Source organism: Salmo trutta, chromosome 14, assembly GCF_901001165.1.
Source record: "Salmo trutta chromosome 14, fSalTru1.1, whole genome shotgun sequence".
NCBI classification, from domain to species: Eukaryota; Metazoa; Chordata; class Actinopteri; order Salmoniformes; family Salmonidae; genus Salmo; species Salmo trutta.
The window spans coordinates 34,372,102-34,399,034 of record NC_042970.1 but is presented as its reverse complement, the minus strand read 5'-3'; the positions used below and the strand labels follow the sequence as shown (position 1 = coordinate 34,399,034).

General features: G+C 42.9%; 1 protein-coding gene across 1 annotated transcript; it reads right to left on the bottom strand.

Moving 5' to 3' along the window:
- Positions 1-242: 242 nt before the first annotated feature.
- On the bottom strand, positions 243-25,756 carry LOC115207896 (prostacyclin synthase). Its single transcript, XM_029775442.1, has 10 exons — positions 25,425-25,756; positions 24,390-24,513; positions 23,441-23,616; positions 18,590-18,739; positions 6,604-6,731; positions 4,653-4,834; positions 2,584-2,737; positions 1,807-1,988; positions 1,119-1,270; positions 243-762 (listed from the first exon to the last, which is right to left on the bottom strand). The coding sequence occupies exons 1-10, from the start codon at positions 25,547-25,549 to the stop codon at positions 612-614; spliced, it is 1,524 nt and encodes a 507-aa protein (XP_029631302.1). The 5' UTR covers positions 25,550-25,756; the 3' UTR covers positions 243-611.
- Between the last annotated feature and the right edge of the window lie 1,177 nt (positions 25,757-26,933).

Sequence of the window (26,933 nt, the reverse complement as noted above, 5' to 3'; positions counted from 1 at the left end):
AGTAATGTAAAGAGTGACTAAAAAGTAGGCCAGCTCTTATTGGTCAACTGGGCTATTAATTTATTTTCAAATGACATATAAATCTAAACTTTCCATTCACTCTGCCCCCGACCAGCAGGGCAATGTCAGTGTGACGAATGTGTGCTTAGCTCTGTTTAAAGAGCGGCCAGCCACCCCATTACTCTCAAAGCATCTACCAAATAGTTCTCTGATGCAATGGACACAACTGTCATGAGACTGGAGGGGATTTATGACACCATTTAATCACTGGGATAAGCTCCAAATTGTTGTGAACATTTAAAAAATATATAATTGTAATTAGGTGGGGCAAGAGTTTATATGGAAAGCACTTTAAACACTTGGGGCTGGGTTTATTGAGCCAAGCTAATCATTGATACAGCATATTGTATAAACAAAATAGTGAAGAACAAAAACACTTTAAAGTGAAATATATAAATTATAATTCAAGATAAATAGCACAATAACATTACACTGTACATTTGTGTTGGTACAAAAATACATACAATACTTTATATTGACATATGTCAAACACTTTGAAATGAGCATGAATTGATGTCTGGTTTGAGAGATCTCCGCACCCCTCTCTGTCTTCAACGTGACCGTCTAGGTTTATATCTGATGGCCAGGTCTCCTTCAGGCTGCAACATTCCAAACCCATAGCGACTGGTGTTCACCTCTGGCATCTGAGCCTCTGGATCACACAGCTCCAGTTCTAGATGAGACAGCACCAGGTACACAAATCTGAACACACAGAGAGAGACACAATAGGTAAGTTGTTGACATAATACATTACAAACGTGTCCAAACTGTAACATTTTCTATTTGCATATACCAGTTTTTGCATACCCCATTTGTATTTTCCTTTGGAATGGGCTATTTGCATAGCAGTGAAATTCATCTCACTGGAACCCAATCTTGCATAGACACCTGGAGGAGTCTGCGTAGTCACAAACAGCTGCTAAGCCTTCCATCTCCCCAAATCAATTGTCTGTCCCAGAATTTAGTTTGTCCCTGACTCTGGTGAGGTGGGGACCTCTGACACCCTCCGACTTCCTCTGCCCTCCCCTAACACCCACAGGGAACACTCAGACACTCACTGTCTGATTGAGCTGATAGCAAAACGTTTGCCCACACAGCCATTGGTGCCCGCGCCCCATGGCATGGTGTAGTACTTGAGCCGTCTCCCTCCTTTAAAGAAGTCCTTCTTCACAGAGCCTTCCTGGTTGAGGAAGCGGTCATACTTGAATCTCTATGACAGGAAACACAGGGAGGTAAAGCAGAATCCAGCTCATACTGACAAATGGTGATCAAACATGACTGTTCCCCCACGCTTCCTGCAACACGCAACCATATCATATCAGATGGCAATATTAGCATATTATTTCAATTTCCCTGCATATTCCACTAATTGGCTGGTACTGTAGGGTGGAGAAGGACAACAGAATGACACAGCCGTGTAACTAAATCCCTTCCCACGCCTATTAGCCATGTTCCTGTGCCATACAGGCTAATCCTGTAGTGGTCCAGTGTTACGGGTTTAACCTTCTCTCCCTCTCCCTCAGTAATCCAGGGGCACTTTAGAAACTGTGTAGGTGGGCTTCCTCCTTATGTAAACAAATGTCAATGATTATTACTGTACCTTATCTTCAACCTGTGCTATACAATTAATACAACTAGTGTTGTTGGATAGACAACATGCGCAGATGGACTTGAAACTAATCTTTATTGTCCATTAATTAGGGAGCTATTCTTTGATAATGTGGGAGGGACAAGTGACATCCATACCTGTGGTTCCTGGTGGATCTCAGGGTCCATCTGAGGGCTAATGAATGGGAACAGACACACTCTGTCCCCACTCCTGAGTTTGTACTCCTGCCCATCGGCCATGTGCAGGGTCTTTGCTTGCACTACCTCTCTAGTAATGAAGGGGGCAGCACTGAGCCTTAGAGTCTCCTCTAAGGCACTGTCTGGGATGGGGAGGGCAAAGAAAAGAAGAGGATGAACACTAATGTACACAGACTCATTAGGCATATCAAATCAAATAAACTTTTATTGGTCACATACACATATTTAGCAGATGTTATTGCTGGTGTAGCGAAATGCTTGGGGTTATGTAGGGGTTATGTCCTCATAATAGATTCCCCAAGGTCATTCTTATTTGATGACTCCCTGCAGAGGAGTTACACATTAAAAAGGGCTAGTCAGGTTACTATATTCAGGTTAGTGTCATTATTTGCACTAGAGGTTAGACCACCTGTTGATGGTGACATGGGAGCCATTAGCTAATTGAGAGCATCTTTCATAGTCTGAGCAGGTGGATCTGCCCTGGTCTTTTAGTCATTGAGCTCATTAGGGTCTCAGGCAAAGACTGTGTGGCCACTCGCCTGGGAACAGTGTGTATGTGTGTTGTATGTGTCTCAGCACCTCTCCATCTCTTTTTCCCCCTCCCCTCTCTCTATCATGATTCTAAACAGAAATACCCTGTTCATTAGGGTACATGTGCCCATAGGGATGAAGTTCCTTGTCTTTGTACAGATGACCCAGGAAACAAGAAACCCTCACCAAACACAGGTGTGTGCTGTAGCCTGTCCAGTAGGGGACACTGTGCTGAGTCCTGCTCTGAGATCTTGCTGAACTCCTTCTTCACTGCCCTCATGGCCTCAGGATTGGTCAACAGGAAACCCAAGAGCCAGAATGCAGCAGGACCAACGTTACCCTGGCCACAAATGAAAATTGACATGAAGGCAATGACAGTGAGTTCCCTCTCGGATAGTTCTCACAGAGAGATTGTACAGGTAGCAATTATGTAATCGGAGAAGAGAACATTACACACTACATGACAGCTCTAATTATTTTCTCTCATAGTCGTGTAGTTCACACAAAGGGCAAACAACACTTGTCTGTACAGTTAAATCCTTTCCTGTGTCTCTATGATAGAAAACCACATTCTGGCTACTGTCAGGAAGTAAGTGCTGTAATGGCTTACTTCAAAAGGAAATACATTAGACACCAAACAGAGACGCAATATGGAGTGTTTGAGAGCACACTGGCCTGTCCATGGCCATCTTTCTGTGTTTGTACATGACTGGAAAGACCACTGAATTTACATTGCCTCCAGACCAAACAATGTTTGCTATGTATTAAACTGCACAATATACAATCTAGGAGTTGTATACAATATAATACCACAAGGAGGAGACTGGGTTTGGTGAGGATATTGTTGGTTCTTTACTAAATTATTAGGGTTACTGAAAAAAAGGGAACTGAAAGACGGCAATCAAGAGTTGCATGATGATGGTAGATCATGTGTCTGTGGGAAATGTTAGAGGCAGTTATCAGTTCTCAATGGGTGAAGTAATGTCTAAGCAGCAGGGTTGGGGTCAATTCCATTTCAATTCAGAAAGTAAACAAAAATTCCAATTCCAAATGTTCCTCATTGAAGACAATTGGAATTGCAGTGTACCTCCTGAATTGAAATGGAATTGACCCCAACCTTGCTAAGCAGAGTGTACTCAGAATGTACTTAGTCTCAGAATGTGTTCAGATGCACTTGAAGACATCTTTGTGTTTACAGCCTACTTTTTCCATCTCGGGATTCCAAGGGTTCATTTAGCTGACATCATACACTTTTCTCTACATAAAGAGGCTACTAGTGCACTCTTGTGGTAAAGATGAGTATTAAACTCATGTCCATCTTTCTGTTGTGAAGTACTTATTAGAGCAGGAGGAGCAGACTGCAGTGTCACTCTGTGACAACAATTCTAGCACGGAAGAGAAATACAGCTTGAGACAATCCCACTGAGGCCATGCGCAGTTGAAGGCCGCTGGGACTCGCAGTAGTCTAACATAGTATATCTGCCCTCTCTTAGATAACAACACTAAAATAAGGTCTAACTGTTCTGGGGTTTTCCATACACTCCAGTGGTTGAGAATACAGCATTAGTACTCATCTTAAAGCACTGCACGTGCTCGTAATTATTTCTAGTCTTTCAAGAATATTAACTTATTATAAAATGATTCTACAATGGTTGGACAAGGCGTAAAAGGTGTGGCTGACAAACAGGCACAGTAGAATCAGAATTTGAGAGGCACGCTATGTTTTACAAAGGGTAACCCTAACCAATCGAGACTAGCATCTGACATTGGCATGTGAGCGTCTTTGTATTGGAACATTGTCATGTTTAAGATGGCTGCTAGCCAGAAGGGTGTGCTGCTAAATAACTAGGTGTCATTGTTGGCCCACCTCCAAAAAGCTATTGAATAGAAAGGTATTTTTCTATCTATGGGTGTAATGGAACAACAGGGATTTTCACCAATCGTTCATGACACCTGTTCATAATAGCTATAAATAGCTGGGCAGCTATCTTTGTAATGGAACATTGTCATGTTTAAGATGGCTGCTAGCCATAAGGGTGTGCTTCTGAATAAGTAGGTATCATTGTTGGCCTGCCTCCAAAAAGCTATTGAATAGAAAGGAATTTTTCTATCTATGTGTGTAATGGAACAACAGGGATTTTCACCAATCGTTCATGACACCTGTTCAGAACAGCTATAAATAGCCGGGCAGCCCTTGCTTTGTAACAATGACAGAACTCACAGGGAGGTGAGTTCGGGGATTGAATGTGACTCACCTGTGTGGCCCAGAGCTGCAGCAGCAGGGCTCTCCTCTGTGTCTCCTCGTCAGCTCCCTCCTCCTGTAGGAGGTGCCTGTAGCATTTCAGCCAGGTGCTGGACCCCGAGCCCTCACCCAGCCCCGCCGGGGCCAACAGCTCCCACAGACGCACCCGCACACTCTGGGCAGTCCTCTTCTCCTCTGACAGACAGACAGACACCCACACAAAAACAAACACAGGCACAGACAGGTGAGTCAAGAGTAAACACAAACAAACAACACACACACAGTTAAACAGAGTTAATGTGATTAGTGCGGTGAAAAAGTATTTGCCCCCTTTCTGATTTTCTCTATTTTTACATAGTTTTACTGAATGTTATCAGATCGTCAACCAAAACCAAATATTAAATAAAGGGAACCTGAGTGAACAAATAACACAACATTTGGATACTTTTTACATTTATTTAATAAATAAAGTTATGCAGGTGGAAACCTGGCACCATCCCTACAGTGAAGCATGGTGGTGGCAGCATCATGCTGTGGGGATGTTTTTCAGCAGCAGGGACTGGGAGACTAGTCAGGATCGAGGGAAAGATGAACGGAGCAAAGTACAGACAGAGATCCTTGATGAAAACCTGCTTCAGAGTGCTCAGGGCCTCAGACTGGGGCGAAGGTTCACCTTCCAACAGGACAACGACCCTAAGCACACAGCCAAGACAACGCAGGAGTGGCTTCGGGACAAGTCTCTGAATGTCCTTGAGTGTCCTTGAGTGGCCCAGCCAGAGCCCGGACTTGAACCTGATCAAACATCTTTGGAGAGACCTGAAAACAGCTGTGCAGCGACACTCCCCATCCAACCTCGCAGAGCTTGAGAGGATCTGCAGAGAAGAAATGGGAGAAACTCCCCAAATACAGGTGCGCCAAGTTTGTAGCGTCATACCCAAGAAGACTCGAGGCTGCAATCGCTGCCAAAAGGTGCTTCAACAAAATACTGAGTAAAGGGTCTGAATACTTATGTAAATGTGATATTTCAGTATTTATCTTTAATACATTTGCTAAAATAAAAATAAAACAGTTCCTTTGTCATTATGAGATAGTGTGTGTAAATTGATGAGGGGGAAAAAACAATTTAATCAATTTTAGAATAAGGCTAACGTAAAAAAAAACTGGAAAAAGTCAAGGGGTCTGAATACTTTCCGAATGCACTGTATTTTACTAATGTAAATGAGCATGACATAAAGATGAAGCAATGAGTGAGTCATCGATGTGACATGAAACATCAATGATATCCACATGCCATATGAATGGAAAGAGGTGACAATAGTGACACGGGTGGGGCAGATACTATCAGAAACAGGAGATATGTGGTAGTAAGTCTGGAGGTAAAAACATATACAGTATGTATTGTGAGAGAAGAGTAAAATCAGAGATAAGGGGATGAAAGGGACAGGTGACAGTGAGATGGTGAGAGAAGACATAGGTATGTCAGGTGACATCAGATAGAGCCTGTATGAAACAGGTGTGAGAGTGAGAGGAGACGACTTAGCGACCATGAGTAAAATGCCGGTGTGAATCGGAAATAGGATTCAAACATATGACCCGCTCAGATAAAATAATTCACTGCAGTGATCGCACCATGGCAACGGAGAAACAAACCTAAAGTCCTTTCACTGATGAGGTCACCACAGTGAGTCCATGGACAAATGACATATCACAAAAAGCTGAGTCATATAAAGTGATAATAATACAGATTGAATTCTCCCTCTATTCAATCTTTATAATACATTCAAAATTAGGGTAAAACATTCAATCTATAATACCACATTCAAAATTAATTGAGCCCTAAGATCGGACACAATTACTCTTTATTTTTATCAACTCCCACATCCAGCTGCCATTGTACTTTTACACAGATTTAAAACCTTGTGGTTCATAATGTTTCTTTCAGAGACCATGTTTCATTTAGTCACCTGGTTTTAGCGTGGTCCTGGCCATTTTGGTCAGGAGGTTGTCAAACTTCCGGTACTCCGCGTAAACGTCACTGGGGTCTGTTCTGTTACTTTTCTGCTCCCCTTCGAAATGTGTGAGGTACCCTGCCCTGAGGGAGAGAGAGTGGGTAGGTGAGTTTGTGGGTGTAGGGTAGTATGTAGTCTCCCTAGTCAGACAGGTTGCCTCCCACAATGTAACAATGTTCCGGCATGTTACCTGAGGTCTCAGATATACAAGACTAGGTGGTATGCCAAACAAACAGCTTGCTAGATTAGGTAGCAATTACGCATAGGAAACCACGTCAAAGACTAGTCATTACATTGATTGACGTTGCCTTAAGTGATGGTTAAGATTCATTTCCTATTGATGTCCTCCCACTTAAGGTCAACAGGTACACTTCCTGTGTTCCACTGCTCACCCACTTGATTGGTGTTTACAGTGTGGGCCATTACTAGTATAAACTTCTCTCACGCGAAAAGTAGTAATGGCTACATTATCTGCTTCGCATTAGGACGCTGAGTGTTTAAATGACCAACTCAAACATCTCTGGCATCGATATAAATAAAAAGCGTTCTACAGTGTGTAAGCGTGGAGAGTGCTACAGGAAGGGCAGCCTAGAAGCATAGTGTTTGTGTGAGAGGGAGGCTCAAATAAGCATTGGTGGCACTGCTCTTTCATTAGATGCCTCTTACGTGCCACTCAACATTCTTCTTGGTGCATTTACAAACAAAGTGGCTCGTGAAACGGGCTTGTGCGTAAACTGTTTATCCCAGGTGTTTGACGTAGGCCCCGGGGGACGCGTGGGTGAATGAGTGAGTGAGAGAGAGAGTGGAGAGAGAAGATTAGTGTTGGACATTTTTTGTGTCCTCGGTGTCTCAGCAAATGCGTGACTACATGTAGCGTATTGAGTCCTGATATTGTGTTAGAATGTTCTGTGACTGCTCTCAGGGAAGGGACTGATAGAAGAACAAAAAGAAGGGAACACATTGTTACTTTGGCCCAATGCCCAGAAACTGTGTACGCAAGGTCATTATCAGCTTATTTAGTACTTACTTAGTTCTGGGATCTACATGGAAGTTCTGGGAACTCCATTTTAGGATTTAGAGAATAGTAAGTGATTGAGTGGAATGATTTTTGTATGATTGACTAATTTACTGAAAAAGGGAAATTAGTTCGCAGAATGATTGAGGTATGAGTAAATTGTTAGAGTAAAGTAAACTGATAAGGTATAATTAAAAGTAATAATGGGGAAATGGAACAGTAAACGTGTATATAAAAGACCCAGATTGGGCACCAAAGGGACCCAGTAAAGTGATGGCAAAGAAATTTGGTAAGGGGCTACTGTGTCAGACAGAAGATTGGACAGCATGGACTGACCCAGTGAAAGATGCTGTGAAGTTTGAAGAAGAGCTGAGAGCAATCATTGCCATGTATAACCCCCCCCCCACCTGTGAAATTGAGGAAATGCCCTGTCGGTGTTTGAAGTTCAAGTGGAACCAGTGTAATGTAGGATGGAACAGTGATGCATCCAGAGCCAACCGTGCTGACCAACTCATTGCTGTGTTTGATCATGTAAAGACAACATTACCAAAAGCACACAGACTGACAGAAATACATTCCACCATGATGAAGGCTGATGAGAGCTTTGAGGAATATCAGGAACGAATGGAGAATATCTTCCTCCAGCTCTCTGATCTGACCCCTGACCAAAAATGATAAGGCAGCCTGCTGTGCCATGCCGTGGTTACTAGCCTGCAACAAGACCTGAAGACAGATGTGACCCCTACATGCATTTGGTGGGAGACAAAGACCCTAGCTGATGTCAAACCTTAAATCACCCATGCAGAAAGACAGATTAAGTGAAAGAACTCCAAGACTGGAGCTAAACTACACGCTGCACAGTTTATGTTTTTCACTGGAGGAAGAGGATACCGTGGAGGTAGAGGTCAAGGGCGATGCTGAGAGAGGAATTGTCACGTCCTGACCATAGAAAGCTGTTATTTTCTATGGTAGAGTAGGTCAGGGTGTGACAGGTTTTTTTTTCTAGGTTAGATTTTCTATGTTGTTATGTTCTAGTTTTGTATTTCTATGTTGGGCTTTGTTTGGGATGATGTCCAATTAGAGGCAGCTGGTCATCGTTGTCTCTAATTGGAGATCATACTTAAGTAGGTGTTTTTCCCACCTGGGTTTGTGGGAGATTGATTTTGAGTAAGTGTATGTTGTAACGCTTCGTCACGGTTTGTTGTTTTGTCCATTCAGTTTATTTGTATGTATTGCATAGTTTCACAGTTTAATAAAGAAAATGTGGAACGATACACGCATGCGCTTTGGTCCGCTCCTTCATCATACAACAACCGTGACAGGAATGGGAAGAGGGCGAGGAGTGCAAGGCGCCTCTGGAGGAAGAGACTGGAGCTGCTACAACTGTGGCAAGCCAGGACATTTAGCAAATAAAATACAATTTTATACAACCGTGAAATGCTTATTTACAAGCCCTAAACCAACAATGCAGTTCAAGAAATAGAGTTAAGAAAATATTAACTAAATAAAAGGAACACAAAATAACAAGAACTCATATGGCAGGCCAAAACCTGAGAAGATTCCATACAGGAAGTGCCCTGTCTGACAATTTGTTGTCCTTCTGTTGCATCTCTATCGAATATACAGCATCTGTGCTGTAACGTGACACTTTCTAAGGCTTCCATTGGCTCTCTAAAGCCGCCAGAAAGTGGAATGGGGTGTCTGCTGTCTCTGGGCAAGAGTAGTAACCAGTTTAAATCGGGTACGTTTTTTATCCGACCATGAAGATACTTCCCCCTAGCCCAGACAGGTTAACCCACTCCCAGACAAATTCTCACAAGGCACCCCGATCTCCGCCCCCTGTATCTCAGTCTTTTCTTCATGTAAATGACACGGATTTGGGCCTGGTCTCAGGGAAGCAGTATATCCTTCGCATCAGACTCATTAAAGAAAAAAATCTTTGTCCAGTTTGAGGTGAGTAATTGCTGTTCTGATGTCCAGAAGCTCTTTTCGGTCATAAGAGACTGTAGCAGCAACATTATGTACAAAATAAGTTACAAAAAAATAATAGCACATTTGGATATGAGCCCGTAAAATGGCAGCCATCCCCTCTGGCACCATTATCTCAATGGGACTGTCCTGGTGATGGAGATGACCAGGGTGAATGGGAATGGCCAGGACTACCTGAAGATGTAAGGGTTGGAAATCCCTTTGGTGGGAAAAGAACAAAGGATGAGGTGGAAACAGAAGAAGACTCTGATGATGAAGAACCACATGCTAGATGTTGAAACTTACCACCTTGCTGAAAATCCCCTGATAGAAATTGAAATACATGGCCAGAAAATTCAATTCCTAGTAGACACCGGGGCTGCCATCTGCCCCTCTAAATGAAAAATCTGTACTCCTCCGACTGCCCTGTCAACCTCCTGGGAAGAGATCTGATGTGCAAGATAAATCTGACTGCTGCATGCACTGCTGAAGGCTTGTCCCTCCGTTCCCCTACAAATGAGATATACCCGTGCACGTCCCAGTGTTATTATGCCTGGCATTTGAACGATCCTGAGGTGGAAGATGAACTACGAGAGATCACTTACCTCTCCACACCACTGTGCATGGGAGGTCCCAGAACATTTTCACTGCACAGCAGCGGTCCCCTCGTGTGAAGAAGACCCTGAATATCAACAAAGATGGACAAAGCAGAAAAGCAGAATGGAAGTGACAATAATTGATTATTATAATTATAATTATTATAATTATAATCAATTATTGATGGAATATACTACGGTGAGGAATTTACAGCTGCCGGAGTTTTGCTGTCTGATGTACAGAGAGCACTGTATGAAGTAACAGGTGCTGTCCCACACTGTAGTATTTTTTTTAAATGAATAATTGAAAATGTAGAGGATGTTGACCCTTGGATGAAGAGTGTGATGACAGTCATTGATTGGGTGGCCTGGGAAGGTGATGGGAAGTGGTCACCATCAATAGCAACCTTTTTCTCCTTTCTGGGCTACCACCCGAACGATACCAAATAAATAACCTATTCCTACTGAGAATATGATGGTTGTGTCTCAAGATAACTCCCACATACTATGGCTGGATGAAGTGCCAGAACAGCTCTGGGCTGTCTCCAAGACTGATATTGGGAAGATGAGAGGTGCCACCCCAGTGAAAGTTGTTCCGAAGAATAATCACAGACCATATAAATATCTGTACCCTCTCAGCAAAGAAGCAGCAATGGGTATTATTCCCATCCATGAGACCCTGGTTGAAAATGGGTCTTTGATCCCATGCCCACATTATCTGTGTAACACCCCTATTTGACCTGTTAGGAAGCCATTTGGTGAATATAATTTTGTGCAAGATCTTAGAACAGTTAATGATGCTGTTCACGCAAGAGCACCCTTGGTTGTCACGCCCTGGCCATAGAGAGGGTTTTATTCTCTATTTTGGTTAGGCCAGGGTGTGACTAGGGTGGGCATTCTATGTCCTTTTTTCTATGTTTTGTATTTCTTTGTTTTGGCCGGGTATGGTTCTCAATCAGGGACAGCTGTATATCGTTGTCTCTGATTGGGAGCCATACTTAGGCAGCCTGTTTTTCTTTGGGTTTTGTGGGTGGTTACTTTCTGTTTAGTTGATGTTCCTGACAGAACTGTTTGGCTGTCGTTCATTTTCTTGTTTTGTTTAAAGTGTTCTATTATAATTATATGATGAGCACTCAACAAGCTGCACCTTGGTCTAGCTTTTACGACGCACCTTACAGAACCACCCACCACAAGAAGACCAAGCAGTGTGGTATGGAGGAACAGAGGGTTATGGACTCCTGGACTTGGGAGATGATTTTAGATGGAAAGGGACCCTGGACAACGCCTGGGGAGTATCGCCGCCCGCAGTGGGAGATCGAGGCAGAGAAGGCGGAACGGCGATACTGGGAGGAACAGGCAAATGAGCTACAGGAGCCTGAGAGGCAGCCCCAAAAAAAACATTTGGGGGGCGCACGGGGAGTTGGGGTAAGTCAGGTTGGAGACCTGAGCCAACTCCCCGTGCTTATTATGGGGAGCGACGGATCAAGCAGGCACCCTGTTATGCTGAGTTACGCACTGTGTCACCAGTGAGCAGCTATAGGCCGGTGCAGTCGATACGGGCTCCTCAGCGTTGCCGTGCTAGAGTTGGCACTCAGCCAGGGAGAAGGGCGCCGGCGCAGCACATCTGGCCACCAGTGCGTCTCCTAGGTCCAGCCTACCCTGCGCCTGCTCTACGCACGGCAGCCATCATTCCCCAGCACAGCCCAGTTCGCCCTGTGCCAGCGCTCCGCCCGTGCCGGGCTATAGTGACCATCCAGCCAGGTCGGTGTGTGCCAGCCCTGAGCTCCAGATCTCCGGTACGCCTCCATAGCCCAGTACGTCCTGTTCCTGCTCCTCACACTAGCCCTGAGGTGCGTATTACCAGTCTGGCACCTCCAAAGCCAGTCCCACGCATCAGGCCTCCAGTGCGCCTGTCCAGCCCAGTACGTCCTGTTCCTGCTCCTCGCACTAGCCTGTGGTGCGTGTTACTAGTCTGGCGCCTCCAAAGCCAGTCCCACGCATCAGGCCTCCAGTGCGCCTGCCCAGTCTAGTACGTCCTGTTCCTGCTCCTCACACTAGCCCTGAGGTGCGTGTTACCAGTCTGGCACCTCCAAAGCCAGTCCCACGCATCAGGCCTCCAGTGCGCATTCCCTGTCCGGAGCCGCCAGAGTCGCCCGCCTGTCCGGAGCCGCCAGAGTCGCCCGCCTGTCCGGAGCCGCCAGAGTCGCCCACCAGTCCGGAGCCGCCCGCCAGTCCGGAGCCGCCAGAGTCGCCCGCCAGTCCGGAGCCACCAGAGTCGCCCTCCAGTCCGGAGCCGCCAGAGTCGCCCTCCAGTCCGGAGCCGCCAGAGTCGCCCTCCAGTCCAGGGCCCGCTGCGAGGGTCCCCAGTCTGGGGTCGGCGGCGAGGGTCCCCATTCCAGAGGCGCCACCTAAGTGGGCCAAGCCGAAGGCGGAGCGGGGTCCACGTCCCGCACCAGAGCCGCCGCCGTAAGGAAGGCCCACCCGGACCCTCCCCTTTAGAGTCAGGTTTTGCGACCGGAGTCCGCACCTTTGGGGGGGGGTACTGTCACGCCCTGGCCATAGAGAGGGTTTTATTCTCTATTTTGGTTAGGCTAGGGTGTGACTAGGGTGGGCATTCTATGTCGTTTTTTCTATGTTTTGTATTTCTTTGTTTTGGCCGGGTATGGTTCTCAATCAGGGACAGCTGTATATCGTTGTCTCTGATTGGGAGCCATACTTAGGCAGCCTGTTTTCCTTTGTGTTTTGTGGGTGGTTACTTTCTGTTTAGTTGATGTTGTGACAGAACTGTTTGGCTGTCGTTCGTTTTCTTGTTTTGTTTAAAGTGTTCTATTAAAATTATATGATGAGCACTCAACACGCTGCGCCTTGGTCTACTCCCTTCGACGGCCGTTACATTGGTGCTGAACACAGTTACTACTTTTTCCCAAGTTCCCCCAGGGAGCTATTGTTTTTCGGTTATAGTTTTGGCTAATGCATTTGTCAGCATTCCTGTTGACCCTAGGTCACAGTATTGGTTCTCTTTTACGTTTCTTGGGGAAACAATTACTTGGACAGTGATGCAACAAGGCTACATTGTAGCCGTTTCTGCCCAGGAAATGTCGAGGAACCTCGAAGGTTGTATTCCCTCTGTATGTAGTACTGTGGTTGAATACGTTGATGACCTGTTGGTCTGTTCGTGACAGGAAATCTGTCGCGAAGATACTAAGGCATCGTTGATTTTCTTAGCTGAAAATGGTCAACATTTTCCCCTCCAAGATGCAGTTATGTAGAAGTTCTGTTAAATATTTGGGTCATGACATTATTTTTGATGGTCACGCCCTCTTTAAAGATATTGCCTCAAGCCTGAAGTCCCTGCCTAAACCTGTTACTAAGAAGCACATGATGTCGCTGTTGGGAGTGGCTGGATACTGCCACCCATGGTTGAAAGACTATGCAGAGACAGTACAGCCTCTTCAGGTCTGTATTTCGAATCAAACTTTATTTGTCACATGCCAAGACATTCATGGCAGAAAGATGTAAATGTCTGAAGTGGTGGAATGGACCCGAGACTGAATTAGCCTTGATTAAATTAAAGCAGGCTCTACTGTTGACCCCCTGTTTTGGGTTTGTCTGACCACACCAAACCATTCCATCTTTTTGTCTCTGAGAATCATGGGTTTATGTCTGCTGTGTTGACACAGTACCACGGAGTTGGCTATATGCATGTGGGATACTACTCTAAGCATGAAAATATGTACTGTGCTTAACCTGTTAGGGATAGGGGGCAGTATTTACACAGCCGGATAAAAAACGTACCCGATTTAATCTGGTTATTACTACTGCCCAGAAACTAGAATATGCATATAATTGGATATAAAACACCCTAAAGTTTCTAAAACTGTTTGAATGGTGTCTGTGAGTATAACAGAACTCATATGGCAGGCAAAAACCTGAGTAGATTCTGTACAGGAAGTGCCCTCTCTGACCATTCCTTGGGCTTCTTGACTCTCTTTATTGAAAACTTAGGATCTCTGCTGTAACGTGACACTTCCTACGGCTCCCATAAGCTCTCAGCTGAATGATGTCTTTGCAGCCCCTGGCTGAAAAACATTAGCGCCCTTTGGTAAGTGGTCTATCAGAGTACAATGAGACTGAGGCGCGTGCACGAGGCGACCCCATGTTTTTATTTTCTCTGTCTTTAAACTACTACAACACGGTTTCTCGGTCAGAATATTATCGCTTTTATACGAGAAAAATGGCATAAAAATAGATTTTAAACAGAGGTTGACATGCTTTGAAGTACGGTAATGGAATATTTAGAATTTTTTTGTCTCGAAACGCGCGTCACCCTTCTTTACACTTCGGATAGTGTCTTGAACGCACAAACAAAACAGAATATTTGAACATAACTATGGATTATTTTGAACCAAACCAACATTTGTTATTGAAGTAGAAGTCCTGGGAGTGCATTCTGACGAAGAACAGCAAAGGTAATAACATTTTTCTTATAGTAAATCTGACTTTGGTGAGGGCTAAACTTGGTGGGTGTCTAAATAGCTAGCCCTGTGATGCCGGGCTATCTACTCAGAATATTGCAAAATGTGCTTTCACCGAAAAGCTATTTTAAAATCGGACATAGCGATTGCATAAAGGAGTTCTGTATCTATAATTCTTAAAATAATTGTTATGTTTTTTGTGAACGTTTATCGTGAGTAATTTAGTAAATTCACCGGAAGTTTGCGGGGGGTATGCTAGTTCTGAACGTCACATGCTAATGTAAAAAGCTGTTTTTTGATATAAATATGAACTTGATTGAACAAAACATGCATGTATTGTATAACATAATGTCCTAGGATTGTCATCTGATGAAGATCATCAAAGGTTAGTGCTGCATTTAGCTGTGGTTTGGGTTTATGTGACATTATATGCTAGCTTGAAAAATGGGTGTCTGATTATTTCTGGCTGGGTACTCTGCTGACATAATCTAATGTTTTGCTTTCGTTGTAAAGCCTTTTTGAAATTGGACAGTGTGGTTAGATTAACGAGAGTCTTGTCTTTAAAATGGTGTAAAATAGTCATATGTTTGAGAAATTGAAGTAATAGCATTTCTAAGGTATTTGAATAACGCGCCACGGGATTCAATTGGCTGTTACGTAGGTGGGACGATTTCGTCCCACCTACCCTAGAGAGGTTAACCCATTGACCATTGAGATGGACTGTAGCCATAGGCTTGACCTTAAAAAGACGTTCCTATTTTGAATTCAGGAACGACAAGGGTGAACCTTTAGTAGACGATGCAGTTGTCACCGCTGTTCAAACTGTGGAAGGTGCTAGACTTCCCCCCTCACTTGTCTGCTCATGTAGCAGCCAAGCTGGCTGCTTCCTCTTCTGTTTCCCCTTTCTACAGATGGCAGCAGTTCCTGTTCCCATTAACCCCTTCTCTCCTAATAATGTTGTTGTTTTGCAGGCAGCAGCAGCTGATGCGACTGAGATAAGGCGGTGGGCTAAACACTGCCACAAGGACACCTCAGGTGTATGGCTTGATGATTCTAATAGACCTGCCATGCCCCATTGTACTTTCCAATACCTTGTTAAATTGTCACATGGTCAAGACCATGTGTCAAAAGGAGGGATGGTGGATCTTGTAAATAAATTATTGGAGTACAGTAGGATTTACTGTATTTGCAGATTTTTTTGTAAGAAATGTGTGATCTGTATGACTAATAATGTTGGATGCAGCATTTCAGTATCCTATGCGTCCAATCCCTGGCCAGAGGGCCCCTTTGAGCACTTGATGATGCACTTCATTGAGTTGACACCTTGTGAGGGGAACAAGTATTGTTTGGTGATCATACATACCAAGTTGGGGTCTGCCGTCAAAAGATTTGAGAAACCATTGTGCCCATCATCCTCAATCTGGGGATGCGGTAGAACGGGAAAACCAAACCCTAAAGAATGTATTGATTAAACCGATTGATCAAACAAGCCTGACATGGGTGAAGGTGCTTCCATTGGCACTGATGAGCATGAGAGGCAGATCCCACACAGTGACTGGTCTCTCTCCCCATGAGGTGCTGACAGGGCGACCCATGAGAATGACTAACACGCCATTTCCTCAAAAGAGGTTGCCGTTGCAGGGAATGGAAGAAGACTTGGGAGCATACTGAGTCTCACTTAACAATGTTCTTAAGACTCTTCCCACAGGTGAAGGATTCTCTGCCCAACCTATCAGGAGGAACTGAGCATTGTCAGTGCCCTGAAGACTTCATGGTGTTAAAAGACTACAGAAGAAAGAGCTGGAAGGATCCTTGTTGGAGAGGACCATATCAGGTTTTGCTGACCACCCCGAACTGCGGTAAAAAGGTAGCTGAGAGGGACAACTGGATTCATGTCTCGCACTGCAGACAAGTTCCTGCCCCTGAGGAGGATGGCAGGAGTCCCATCCCTTAGGCTGTGTAGACCCAGAGTAGTGGTCCAGAAGGAGAAGTCAGCCAAAGGAAAACTGAAGTAAAAGGTCAAGATGATGGAGGGAGGGAATCTGTTCCTTTCTCGAGCTGGAATGGTGGCAAATGTCACCTCATATAAAACTTATAGTTGGGTATGTGGGTTGGGTCCTGTGGGAGTAAGTAAGGGTCTCCCATATGTAGGGGTTTCCTTGCAGGGGTAAACTTAACTATTCAACTGTCCTGAAAATTGTCATTGGCCAATTCCCCCCCAATGAATCCCAACCCCATGACTTATTTTGCGATATACAATGTTACTCTCAGCCTTGTATATCCTAGACCAAACAATTACAGTGACCCACCCATCCCTATAGTAGGATCCCTGGTAGCGTCCTGGTGTATTAGAGGAATTGGGAGTAACCATTTGGGTGAAAATGTTTGTAACTGTACTATGTTGGTGAATGGTGGCAATAACTGCTCTCTTGTAGTACATGATTCTGTTACAGGAGCACCAGGAAATGTGAGTTATACAATTGTTGTTTAAAATAAGTCTATCACACTGAAAGGAGCCCCAAATGGTACCTATTGGTAATGTGGCAGATTTGCTGATTATAGTTTACCACCTAATTGGTGAGGGACATGCACTGTTGGGTTTGTGGTGCCGGCCATGAGAGTCCTTGGAAACACTGAAACAGAATTGAGGGTTCTGTTCAGAGACTATCATCAACCGACCACTCATTTTAATAAGTAATCCCTTGCAGATGTCACTCAGGTGCAGACCTTCTTCTCCTGATTCGCTCCAATATGGAGTTGCATGTGCCTCAGATCAAATTCGAGATTTGGCTATTAAAGTTGAGAAAATAGAAAATGCTACTTGATACACCTTTGTTGTTCTCAATGAGGAAGTAAAAGCACCCCGTAAGGTGGCCCTGCAAAACAGGGAGGCACTTGACTACTTATTGGCTGGTCAAGGGGGTACTTGTGCACTCATTGGCGACAAATACTGCACTTTTGTCCCAGATGTGTCATCAAATGTGACTGATCTTGCTAACTACATTGCCACAGTTACAAAGTCTCATTCTGGGAAATCAGAGTGAGTGTTTACTGGTTGGCTGAAATGCCTCTTTGGAGATTGGGGCTCCCAGATAGCTCAGTGGGTGATAGCTGGAATCTTTTGTTTGAAGTGTTTGATCATTTTGCTTTCTTGATTGAAGGCCTTTTGTACTTCCCTGGCAACTAGAGTCTCAGCAACTATCATGTTCAATGCTACTAAAGAAGGCAATACTGATAACTTGCTGTCTCTCCAGGAACTCCCCTTTCCCCCTATAATTGATGATAATATACAAGAATGAGTTAGTATCCATGTTTGATAAAATACCTGAAGGTTTTAAGTTAGGATGTTAAACAACAGCAACCTTATAATGTAAAGGGTAATGGGAAAAGTATTAAATATGAAGATGGATTTTTGTCTATTGTATGTAAGAATCAGTATTTACTAAATGCACTCCTGATGATAGACTGAATGTATGTTAAGAAGTAAAATACATTTTTGTTATCACATATGGTGATAAAAAGAGGAAGTGTAGTGGACATTTTTAAGTGTCCTCTGTGTCTCTGCAAATGCATGTAGCGTATTGAGTCCTGATTATTGTGTTAGAATGTTCTGTGACTGCTCTCAGGGAAGGGACTGATAGAAGAACAGAAAGAAGGGAACACATTGTTACTTTGGCCCAACGCCTAGAAACTGTGTGTGCAAGGTCATTATCAGATTATTGCACCCTGAGAACAGAGACGCCTAGTTTGTGCATGAGTATAAAGAGTGCTAAAGGGAGAGCATCCCTTCAGAGCTTCTGACAAACTTGTACATAGATTATTAAGTTGGTTGTAACCTCTCTTGATACTAAAGACCTGTTAATTTATTTGAACTCCTCCAAACATACCTGAAGAGAAGACTGTAACAGAAGCTGAAGAGCCCGTCCGTGTTCCAGTCAGTCTGGTTGTGACAGGGCCTCTGGGCTTGCAGCAGCAGGGACTGGAGGTGGCAGTGCATAGTGCTGCTCAGGCATGACAGGCTCTCCCCCCCAAAGTGCCTGAGGACACAAAGGTTTAAGTCAAGAAACTAAGGTCAAGAGAGAGGAACGTTCATCATCAAGACCAAACCTGTAATTCACTCTTACTTAAATAATGTGAATGTGGAAAAACACCATAAAACACCTGTGGTCCTAGCATTAAGAAACACTATCCTATGTCTGTGTAGTAAACCTGTGTGGCAGGGTACAAAACACTGATACTGTGGATTCAAAATCCACTACACAGAGCCAGTGGTCTATGCACTGTATAGCCTGAAAGAAAGCCCTATAGCACTGCAACCAACACAATGACAATATGGCTGAGATAGACTGAGGTAGTTCCACAACAGTGCCCAGCAACAACATGGTGGGAGGTGAGCACATTTGTTGGATGCACCAGGGGTTGGAACTGGTTCAGGGAACAGAACAGAAAAGTGGAAAATAATGACATTTTTCAAGGAACAGAAACTGAACCTGGAATGAAAGTGATCCATACTATTCCAGAACAGAACCGTTATTTTAAAAGCATGGGAACTGGTTAATAACGTTATTTACATTCCAGGCATTTTTTTCTAGTCCCACAACAAAATGCCTATGCAAAGTCCTCACTCTGTCACTCAAACTTTTTTCAGTGTCTGCCTACAAGATGAAAATCTTAGCCTGTGCGTGTTTAGGTGACCTGCCCCTCCCCTCTTCGATTCAGAAGATAGGGAGAGATATTTTTAAGTAGGTGGAGAAGAAAGGGTTAACTTTTTCAATGCTAGTTAAGAATACTATAGGCCGAATTATCATGTTTCACGGATGTAATTAACTACAAAAAGGTAAGACATGTTTTAAATTTTGGTACCACTCTGCACACACAAGCTTGTTAGGTAGCTAGCTCAACGGACATTAACAGTTCCTCCATAGAAGCCTCCCTCCTATGTATAATTCTGTGGACCTAATTCAGATAATGCATATCATAACAAGATGCCCAGCGCTTCAAGCCTCCTCCTCAAACCTTTTTATGAGCATGGCCTTATTTCTATTACAGCATATTGGATGACTGTCATTCATATTCCATTCACCCAGCTCAATGTAACATCAATACGTTTACAGTGCCTTGCAAAAGTTTTCATCCCCCTTGCTGTTTTTCCCATTTTGTTGCATTACAACCTGTAATTTAATTGGACTTTTATATGGATTTCATGTAATGGACATATACAAAATATTCCAAATTGGTGAAGTGAAATAAAAAAAAAATGTAAATGGGAAAGTGGTGCGTGCATATGTATTCACCCCTAAATAAGATCTTGCGCAACCAATTACCTTCAGAAGTCCCATAATTAGTTAAACAAAGCCCACCTGTGTGTAATCCAAGTGTCACATGATCTCAGCATTATATATATATATATATATATATATATATATATATATACACACATACACACACACACACACACACACACACACACACACACACACACACACACACACCTGTTCTGAGTCTGCAACACCACAAAGCAAGCGGTACCATGAAGACCAAGGAGCTCTCCAAATAGGTCAGGGACAGTTGTGGAGGAGTACAGATCAGGGTTGGGTTATAAAAAAAATATCAGAAACTTTGAACATCCCACGGAGCATTATTAAATCCATTTTCTTTAAATGGAAAGAATATGGCACCACAACAAACCTGCCAAGAGAGGGCCGCCCACCAAAACTCACGGACCCGGTAAGGAGGGCATTAATCAGAGAGGCAACAAAGAGACCAAAGATCATCCTGAAGGAGCTGCAAAGCTCCACAGCGAAGATTGGAGTATCTGTCAATAGGACCACTTTAAGCCGTACACTCCACAGAGCTGGGCTTTACAGAAGAGTGGACAGAAAAAAAGCCATTGCTTAAAGAAAAAAAATAAGCAAACACATTTGGTGTTCACCAAAAGGCATGTGGGAGACTCCCCAAACATATAGAAGAAGGTACTCTGGTCAGATGAGACTAAAATGTAGCTTTTTGGCCATCAAGGAAAACGCTATGTCTGGCACAAACCCAACACCTCTCATCACCCCAAGAAGACCATCCCTAAAGTGAAGCATGGTGGTGGCAGCATCATGCTGTGGGGATGTTTTTCATCAGCAGGGCCTGGAAAACGGGTCAGAATTGAAGGAATGATGGATGGCGCTAAATACAGGGAAATTCTTGAGGGAAACCTGTTTCAGTCTTCCAGAGATTTGAGACTGGGCCGGATGTTCACCTTCCGGCAGGACAAAGACCCTAAGCATACTGCTAAAGCAACAATTGAGTGGTTTAAGGGGAAACATTTAAATGTCTTGGAATGGCCTAGTCAAAGCCCAGACCTCAATCCAATTGAGAATCTGTGGTATGACTTAAAGGTTGTTGTACACTAGCGGAACCCATCCAACTTAAAGGAGCTGGAGCAGTTTTGCATTGAAGAATGGGCAAAAATCCCAGTGGCTAGATGTGCCAAGCTTATAGAGACATAACCCAAGAGACTTGCAACTGTATTTGCTGCAAAAGGTGGCTCTTCAAAGTATTGACTTTGGGGGGGGTGAATAGGTGAATAGTTATGCACACTCAAGTTTTCCGTTTTCTTTCTTATTTCTTGTTTGTTTCACAAGAAAAAATATTTTGCATCTTCAAAGTGGTAGGCATGTTGTGTAAATCAGATGATACAAACCCCCCCAAAAATCAATTTTAATTCCAGGTTGTAAGGCAACAAAATAGGAAAAATGCCAAGGGGGTGAATACCTTTGCAAACCATGGTAGGTACTCAAATTTTCCCTGTACCCATCATGAGGTTGCTACAACCTAGCCTATGAACGAGTTTACAATGTAGGTGCACAGGTCAAAATATTTTTTTGTAATCAAGGTGACAGACAGTGGCACATTCAATACTGCCTTGCACACTCTTGCCTGCATCTAGCTGATCTAGGATGTAATCATTAATCCAACAGTTGCAAATGTGATTTTCTATTGGACAAATTTAGGTATGTTTATCCCTGTTTCGTTCCGTTTGCTTCCGTTTAAGAAACATTTTATAACAGAATTGGCGGATTGAATACACCCCTGATTACACGCAAACAGAGTTCACTTTCATAGCAGCCACATTAAAACAGCATGATCACTTTGCTCATTGTATATATATATATATATATATATATTATTTGAATATGTTTGCTTCTCACAACTATCTACGCGCTCTCCTCCTCTCAACTTTTCCCTTCGCTTGTGGACTTCAGCGCACAACACATCAGCTGTCTGACCAGGCAAAAAAACCTTTCCAAGCCAAACCTTCATATCATGACCGTTAACTGCTACACACAGCCTACATCGTTGTCACATCATAGACAACATAGCTACTAGAACTAACGCGTTTGTTAACCTGCTACAATCATGCACTACAGTGTAAAGTCAGAAAGCAGTTCCACCGGTGGGTCCCGGTGGCAATAAATTAATAAAACTAAAAGGCAGCTAGCTAACATAGCATCCCTTTCTGTTTGAGCCGGGTGTTTGAGTAGGCTAAACTAGCTAGTTGCATTCTCTAGATAAGTGAAAGTTTAAAAAAAAAATACAGCCAAATATAGCTAGCCAAATCTCTCTTGGAAGAAATTAATTTGTTCAAAACTGTTAAACTATTGTCTTTCTCTCTCTCTTTGAGTCAACTACTCACCACAGTTTATGCACTGCAGTGCTAGTTAGCTGTAGCTTATTCTTTCAGTACTAGATTCATTCTCTGATCTTCTGATTGGGTGGATAACATGTCAGTTCATGCTGCAAGAGCTCTGATACTCTAGGTTGGAGGATGTTCTCCGGAAGTTGTCATAATTACTGTGCAAGTCTATGGAAGGGGGTGAGAACCATATGCCTCCTAGGTTTTGTATTGAAGTCAATGGACCCAGAGAATGACAGAAACTAGCTGTCCTCAGGCTACACCATTGTGCTACCCTACAGAGTGCTGCTGAGGCTACTGTAGACCTTCATTGCAACAGTGTGTTTTAATCAATTATTTGGTGATGTGAATATATTTAGTACAGTTTTATCAAAAAAGGATAACTTTTTAAATATTTCACTATTTTATTTTTATGAAATTCACTGAGGAGAATGGTCCTTCCCTTCTTCCTCTGAGGAGCCTCCATCTGGTGTACACATATGTTGCAGATGTTATCACGGGTGTAACAAAATGCTTATGTTCCTAGCTCCAACAGTGCAGTAATAACCAACAAGAAAAGTTGTCTAGGAGCTAGGAACAGAGCGTCCATGTCTCTCGTCGCGATCTTGCTTACCATCTTACGCTGATGGTAGTGATATTTACATTTACATTTTAGTCATTTAGCAGACGCTCTTATCCAGAGCGACTTACAGTAGTGAATGCATACATTTAATACATTTTTTCTCCGTACTGGTCCCCCGTGGGAATCGAACCCACGAATATCTGTGATAGTTGATGTAGTATTCCCTGGTCCCAGACACCTCTCTGTCTCAGGAAGGGAAACATTTTGATTTAGACTACGGTGGAGCCAGGCAACAACTTTACACACACAGAGTTGTGTATTATACCTGTGTAAGGATCCAGTTATTGGCTGGATAATGCTGTCCTCAATTGTCTTATTTAAAACATGTAATTTTGAACTCTGACCATATCAATGGGCATGTAGAGCTGTTTTTGGGCTGGCCCACATAAAAGAGCGAGTGACACTGTGCTAGGGATAAGGTTAGAGACGTACTGTTTCATCATGGCCTTCTCTACAGCAGGGTTGTGATGGGGGAGCCGCAGGTTAAAGATCCTGTCCATGAGAACCTGTGCATAGCGTGTGAAGTCCAGGGACACAGAGTCCTCTATCACAGCATCATAAGAGCTGGGGTCCAGCAGCACTGTCACATAACGTCCAGCCACACGCACCTACACACACAGACACACAGTGACACAGACACACAATTAATAAGGTTGACACAAACAAACACTCACCATGAATGGTGAAGAATTGAATCTACTGTAGATGTATTCGAGAATTAAGAACAGATGATCAGGTTAAGGTACATTTACGTAGATGATATTGAGGATAGTGTTTTATATCCTCCTGAGACCCCCAAAAAGTATTTGGGGTGAAAAGAAAACGTTACTAAGATTGAGATTTTGTAAAATATTGTTATTTATCTTTTATTGTAAGTGCAAAATTGTCCTCTGTAACGGTCATTAGGACGTAAATATGAAAACATTTAACATTACAGTCAATGGGTACAGTAGGTGAAAAACATAGTTGCGGCATCCGGTTGTCCACTACAGAGGACATTTCTTTATAAGCTCTTATTTAGCTCTTATTTAATGTGACAAAAAATATTACACAGTCCTGACAGCTCACTTAACTATTCCTGAGATATTCACTTACTAGAAAACAATTTGAATATCAAAGTCGCAAAAATAATAATTACACACTTCTTTTCAAATTTCTATAAAATGTGCTAATTTTGACAGCAGCCATTTTTTTGGAACCAGGAAGATAAAGTTGTCAAAGTCACACTTGATATCATTGAAAAGCCCAGAATGTCATCTCAAAGGGACAACAGGACTTAATACTGTGGCTTGTATGGCCTTAGAGATATGGACCAATAATTGATGTCCACTAGAGGACTAATATTAATTGCTGGGTGTCAGGAGGATATCGCCACTCTTACCGTGAAGATATCGCCATGCTTCACCTTCATACGGGTTAGGAACTTGGCAGCATCTCTTCCAAACTCAAGGGCATGGCCTAACCATGGAATAACTCCTTTGTCTAAAGGTGGCTCTTTCTCTGACCTGTATAGAAAAGAACAGAATGGAATTAATTTTGAACAGCTAATATTCACACCTATATTTGTTCATATCAACATTACTGATTGCACAGACTTTGTATTTTAATATAGTGACTGTACCCATACATCAATTGAATCAATATTTGCATGTCTGGCTCTTATCAGTACATTGTGTGACACTGCTGTGTGTAAAATACATACAGCTTTTCCAGGAAGTTTTAAAGCCGGAACTCTCCCATTAACATTTAGAATAGAACGAGCCCATCAGTACCTCACAACCAAGGATACAGCAACAAGGATGAAAACAGATGCGCCTTCATAAACCTTTGATACAAAATCTTTGAGAGCATTTCAGCATTTCTGCTGGCCAGTTAAATGTAAACTTGCGTGTCTCAAAGATTTTGTATCAAAGGTTTATGAAGGCCTTAAAATCGACAGAAGTTTCGAGGTCTGGCTGTTTAACCAAACTCCAAACACAGCGTTGAGTGGGGGGATAAATTATTATATAACAGGCCAATAAACTAACAGATTAAGTGATGTTGTTTACTTCTTATAGTAAATCCCTTGGTTTTTGGTTAAACTCAGAATTATCTAAATTGCGCCTCTCAAAAATGATTGACAGGCGACAGCTCATTTATATATATCGCTCAATACAACTGTGATATTATCAAGATCTATTTAGATTATTTTAGGTTTATGGTAAATACTGCTTTATGCTGGGTTAGTTTATGCTGGGTAGGCAATACATATATTAATAAGTAGGCTACGCAAATATGCGCACAGGTGAAAACAAGTTTGAAAAGGCTACAATACAGTATTATACAGAAAGCATGCATACATGCTATGTTCAATGTAGACATTTCAAAAGTAGAAATGATCTCGAATAAAATAGTAATTTTAGAAAAGGGTACTCACCTAGAGCGTTTCGAAACAAGTATGAATAAGATAAGGATGCCCTGGACAATCAAAAGTATCGTCCAAATCATAGCTCGTAGTTTTGGCAGATTTATTTGCACGTTGGTGCGCAGCAGTGAAAACATATGACTAATTTAAGACGACAGGGTCCACCTGATATAGTGCTGTTTTATGTCATCCGATGACGGCGTTCCAGGGTGTTCCCCGACCTCACCCTGCATATTTCCTCATCCATCTTCCTATCCGCAAGAGTTCACGTAGTAAAAGCCAACTTATGCTTGATCCGATAATGTGGACGGAGGGTGTGACGCAATTGCAGAGTTTCTGGAGGCATGCAGAGACCAAATCAAGCTCTGTACGGCATTGCTGCGCGCCTCTCAAATGTAACAATGTGGAGGGCTCAGTATAGCTCCACATTGAGATTATTGGTTGACAGTAGGTGTGGGCGGGAGGTCCTGTATAAACACAAACAGGGGCGAAAATCTGATATCAACTTTGGGACAATTACATAAAATTTTCTCAAGAGCAATTCCTGAGGGGGACACCAAAAGTAGTCCTGTAACACATAGCCTACATTGTAATATGGTAAATGTATATTGAGGAACCAAAGAAATAAGGTGTTTGCCGTACTCCTAACTACCGGTACCCAAAACTACACAACTACTCACAACAGCAATACCATTGCCTTTAACAAATCTTAGTTCAGTCACCAGTTTAAGTTGAGGGTGTGGGTATCCATGGCATTTTCCAATTATGTTCCTATTTTACAAGTAAAAATAATGGAGAACCTTTCATAATGTTGCCAAACAAAGACTCAACAAACTTACCTGAGACTCCCTGTCTCTGCCAGTCTGTCCCTGCATATCTGTCCCCAACTCTGCTGTCTGTGTGCCATCTGTTGCCTGCTCTGCCTAATGACATCGTGAAATATTTCCATTAGAATTTCATTTCTTTCTTATGAACATTTTATCAACTAGTCTTTGAGATATTAGGCTACTAGGGTTCTTACTTTGCGTTTTGGTGTACTGAAAAATACTCTGATGTCTTGTCTTTTATTTTTCTGCTATTTTTCTACCTGGCTGGCTGGCTACACACACACACAGTGTGTAGGTTATTTACAGTAGGAGATGGGCTTCTATTATCTTATCTTTTATCATTCTATTTTGGCTTTGATCTAAAAGGTAGCTAGCAAATGTGAAACGGATTAAAATGACAAGAGTTGACAGCTGTATGAGTTCACCATTTACACAACATATGCTGCAACCTTTTGTAATTTTAATAGTTTGTTTCATATTGGCTGGCTTCCAACAATAGCTGAATTTGCAAAGCTAGCGAGCACCAATTCAGTTTCAGTGGTATTTGCTATAATCTTTGCTACCCGGGTTAAATAAAATAAATAAATAAAAGTTCCCTTGCGACAATTTAGCTTTTGCAACGAGACCATTAAATATATTTAAGACAATGGTAGAAGAGAGTGTAGTTCTGTTCAGGTTGGACTTCAGTTTATCG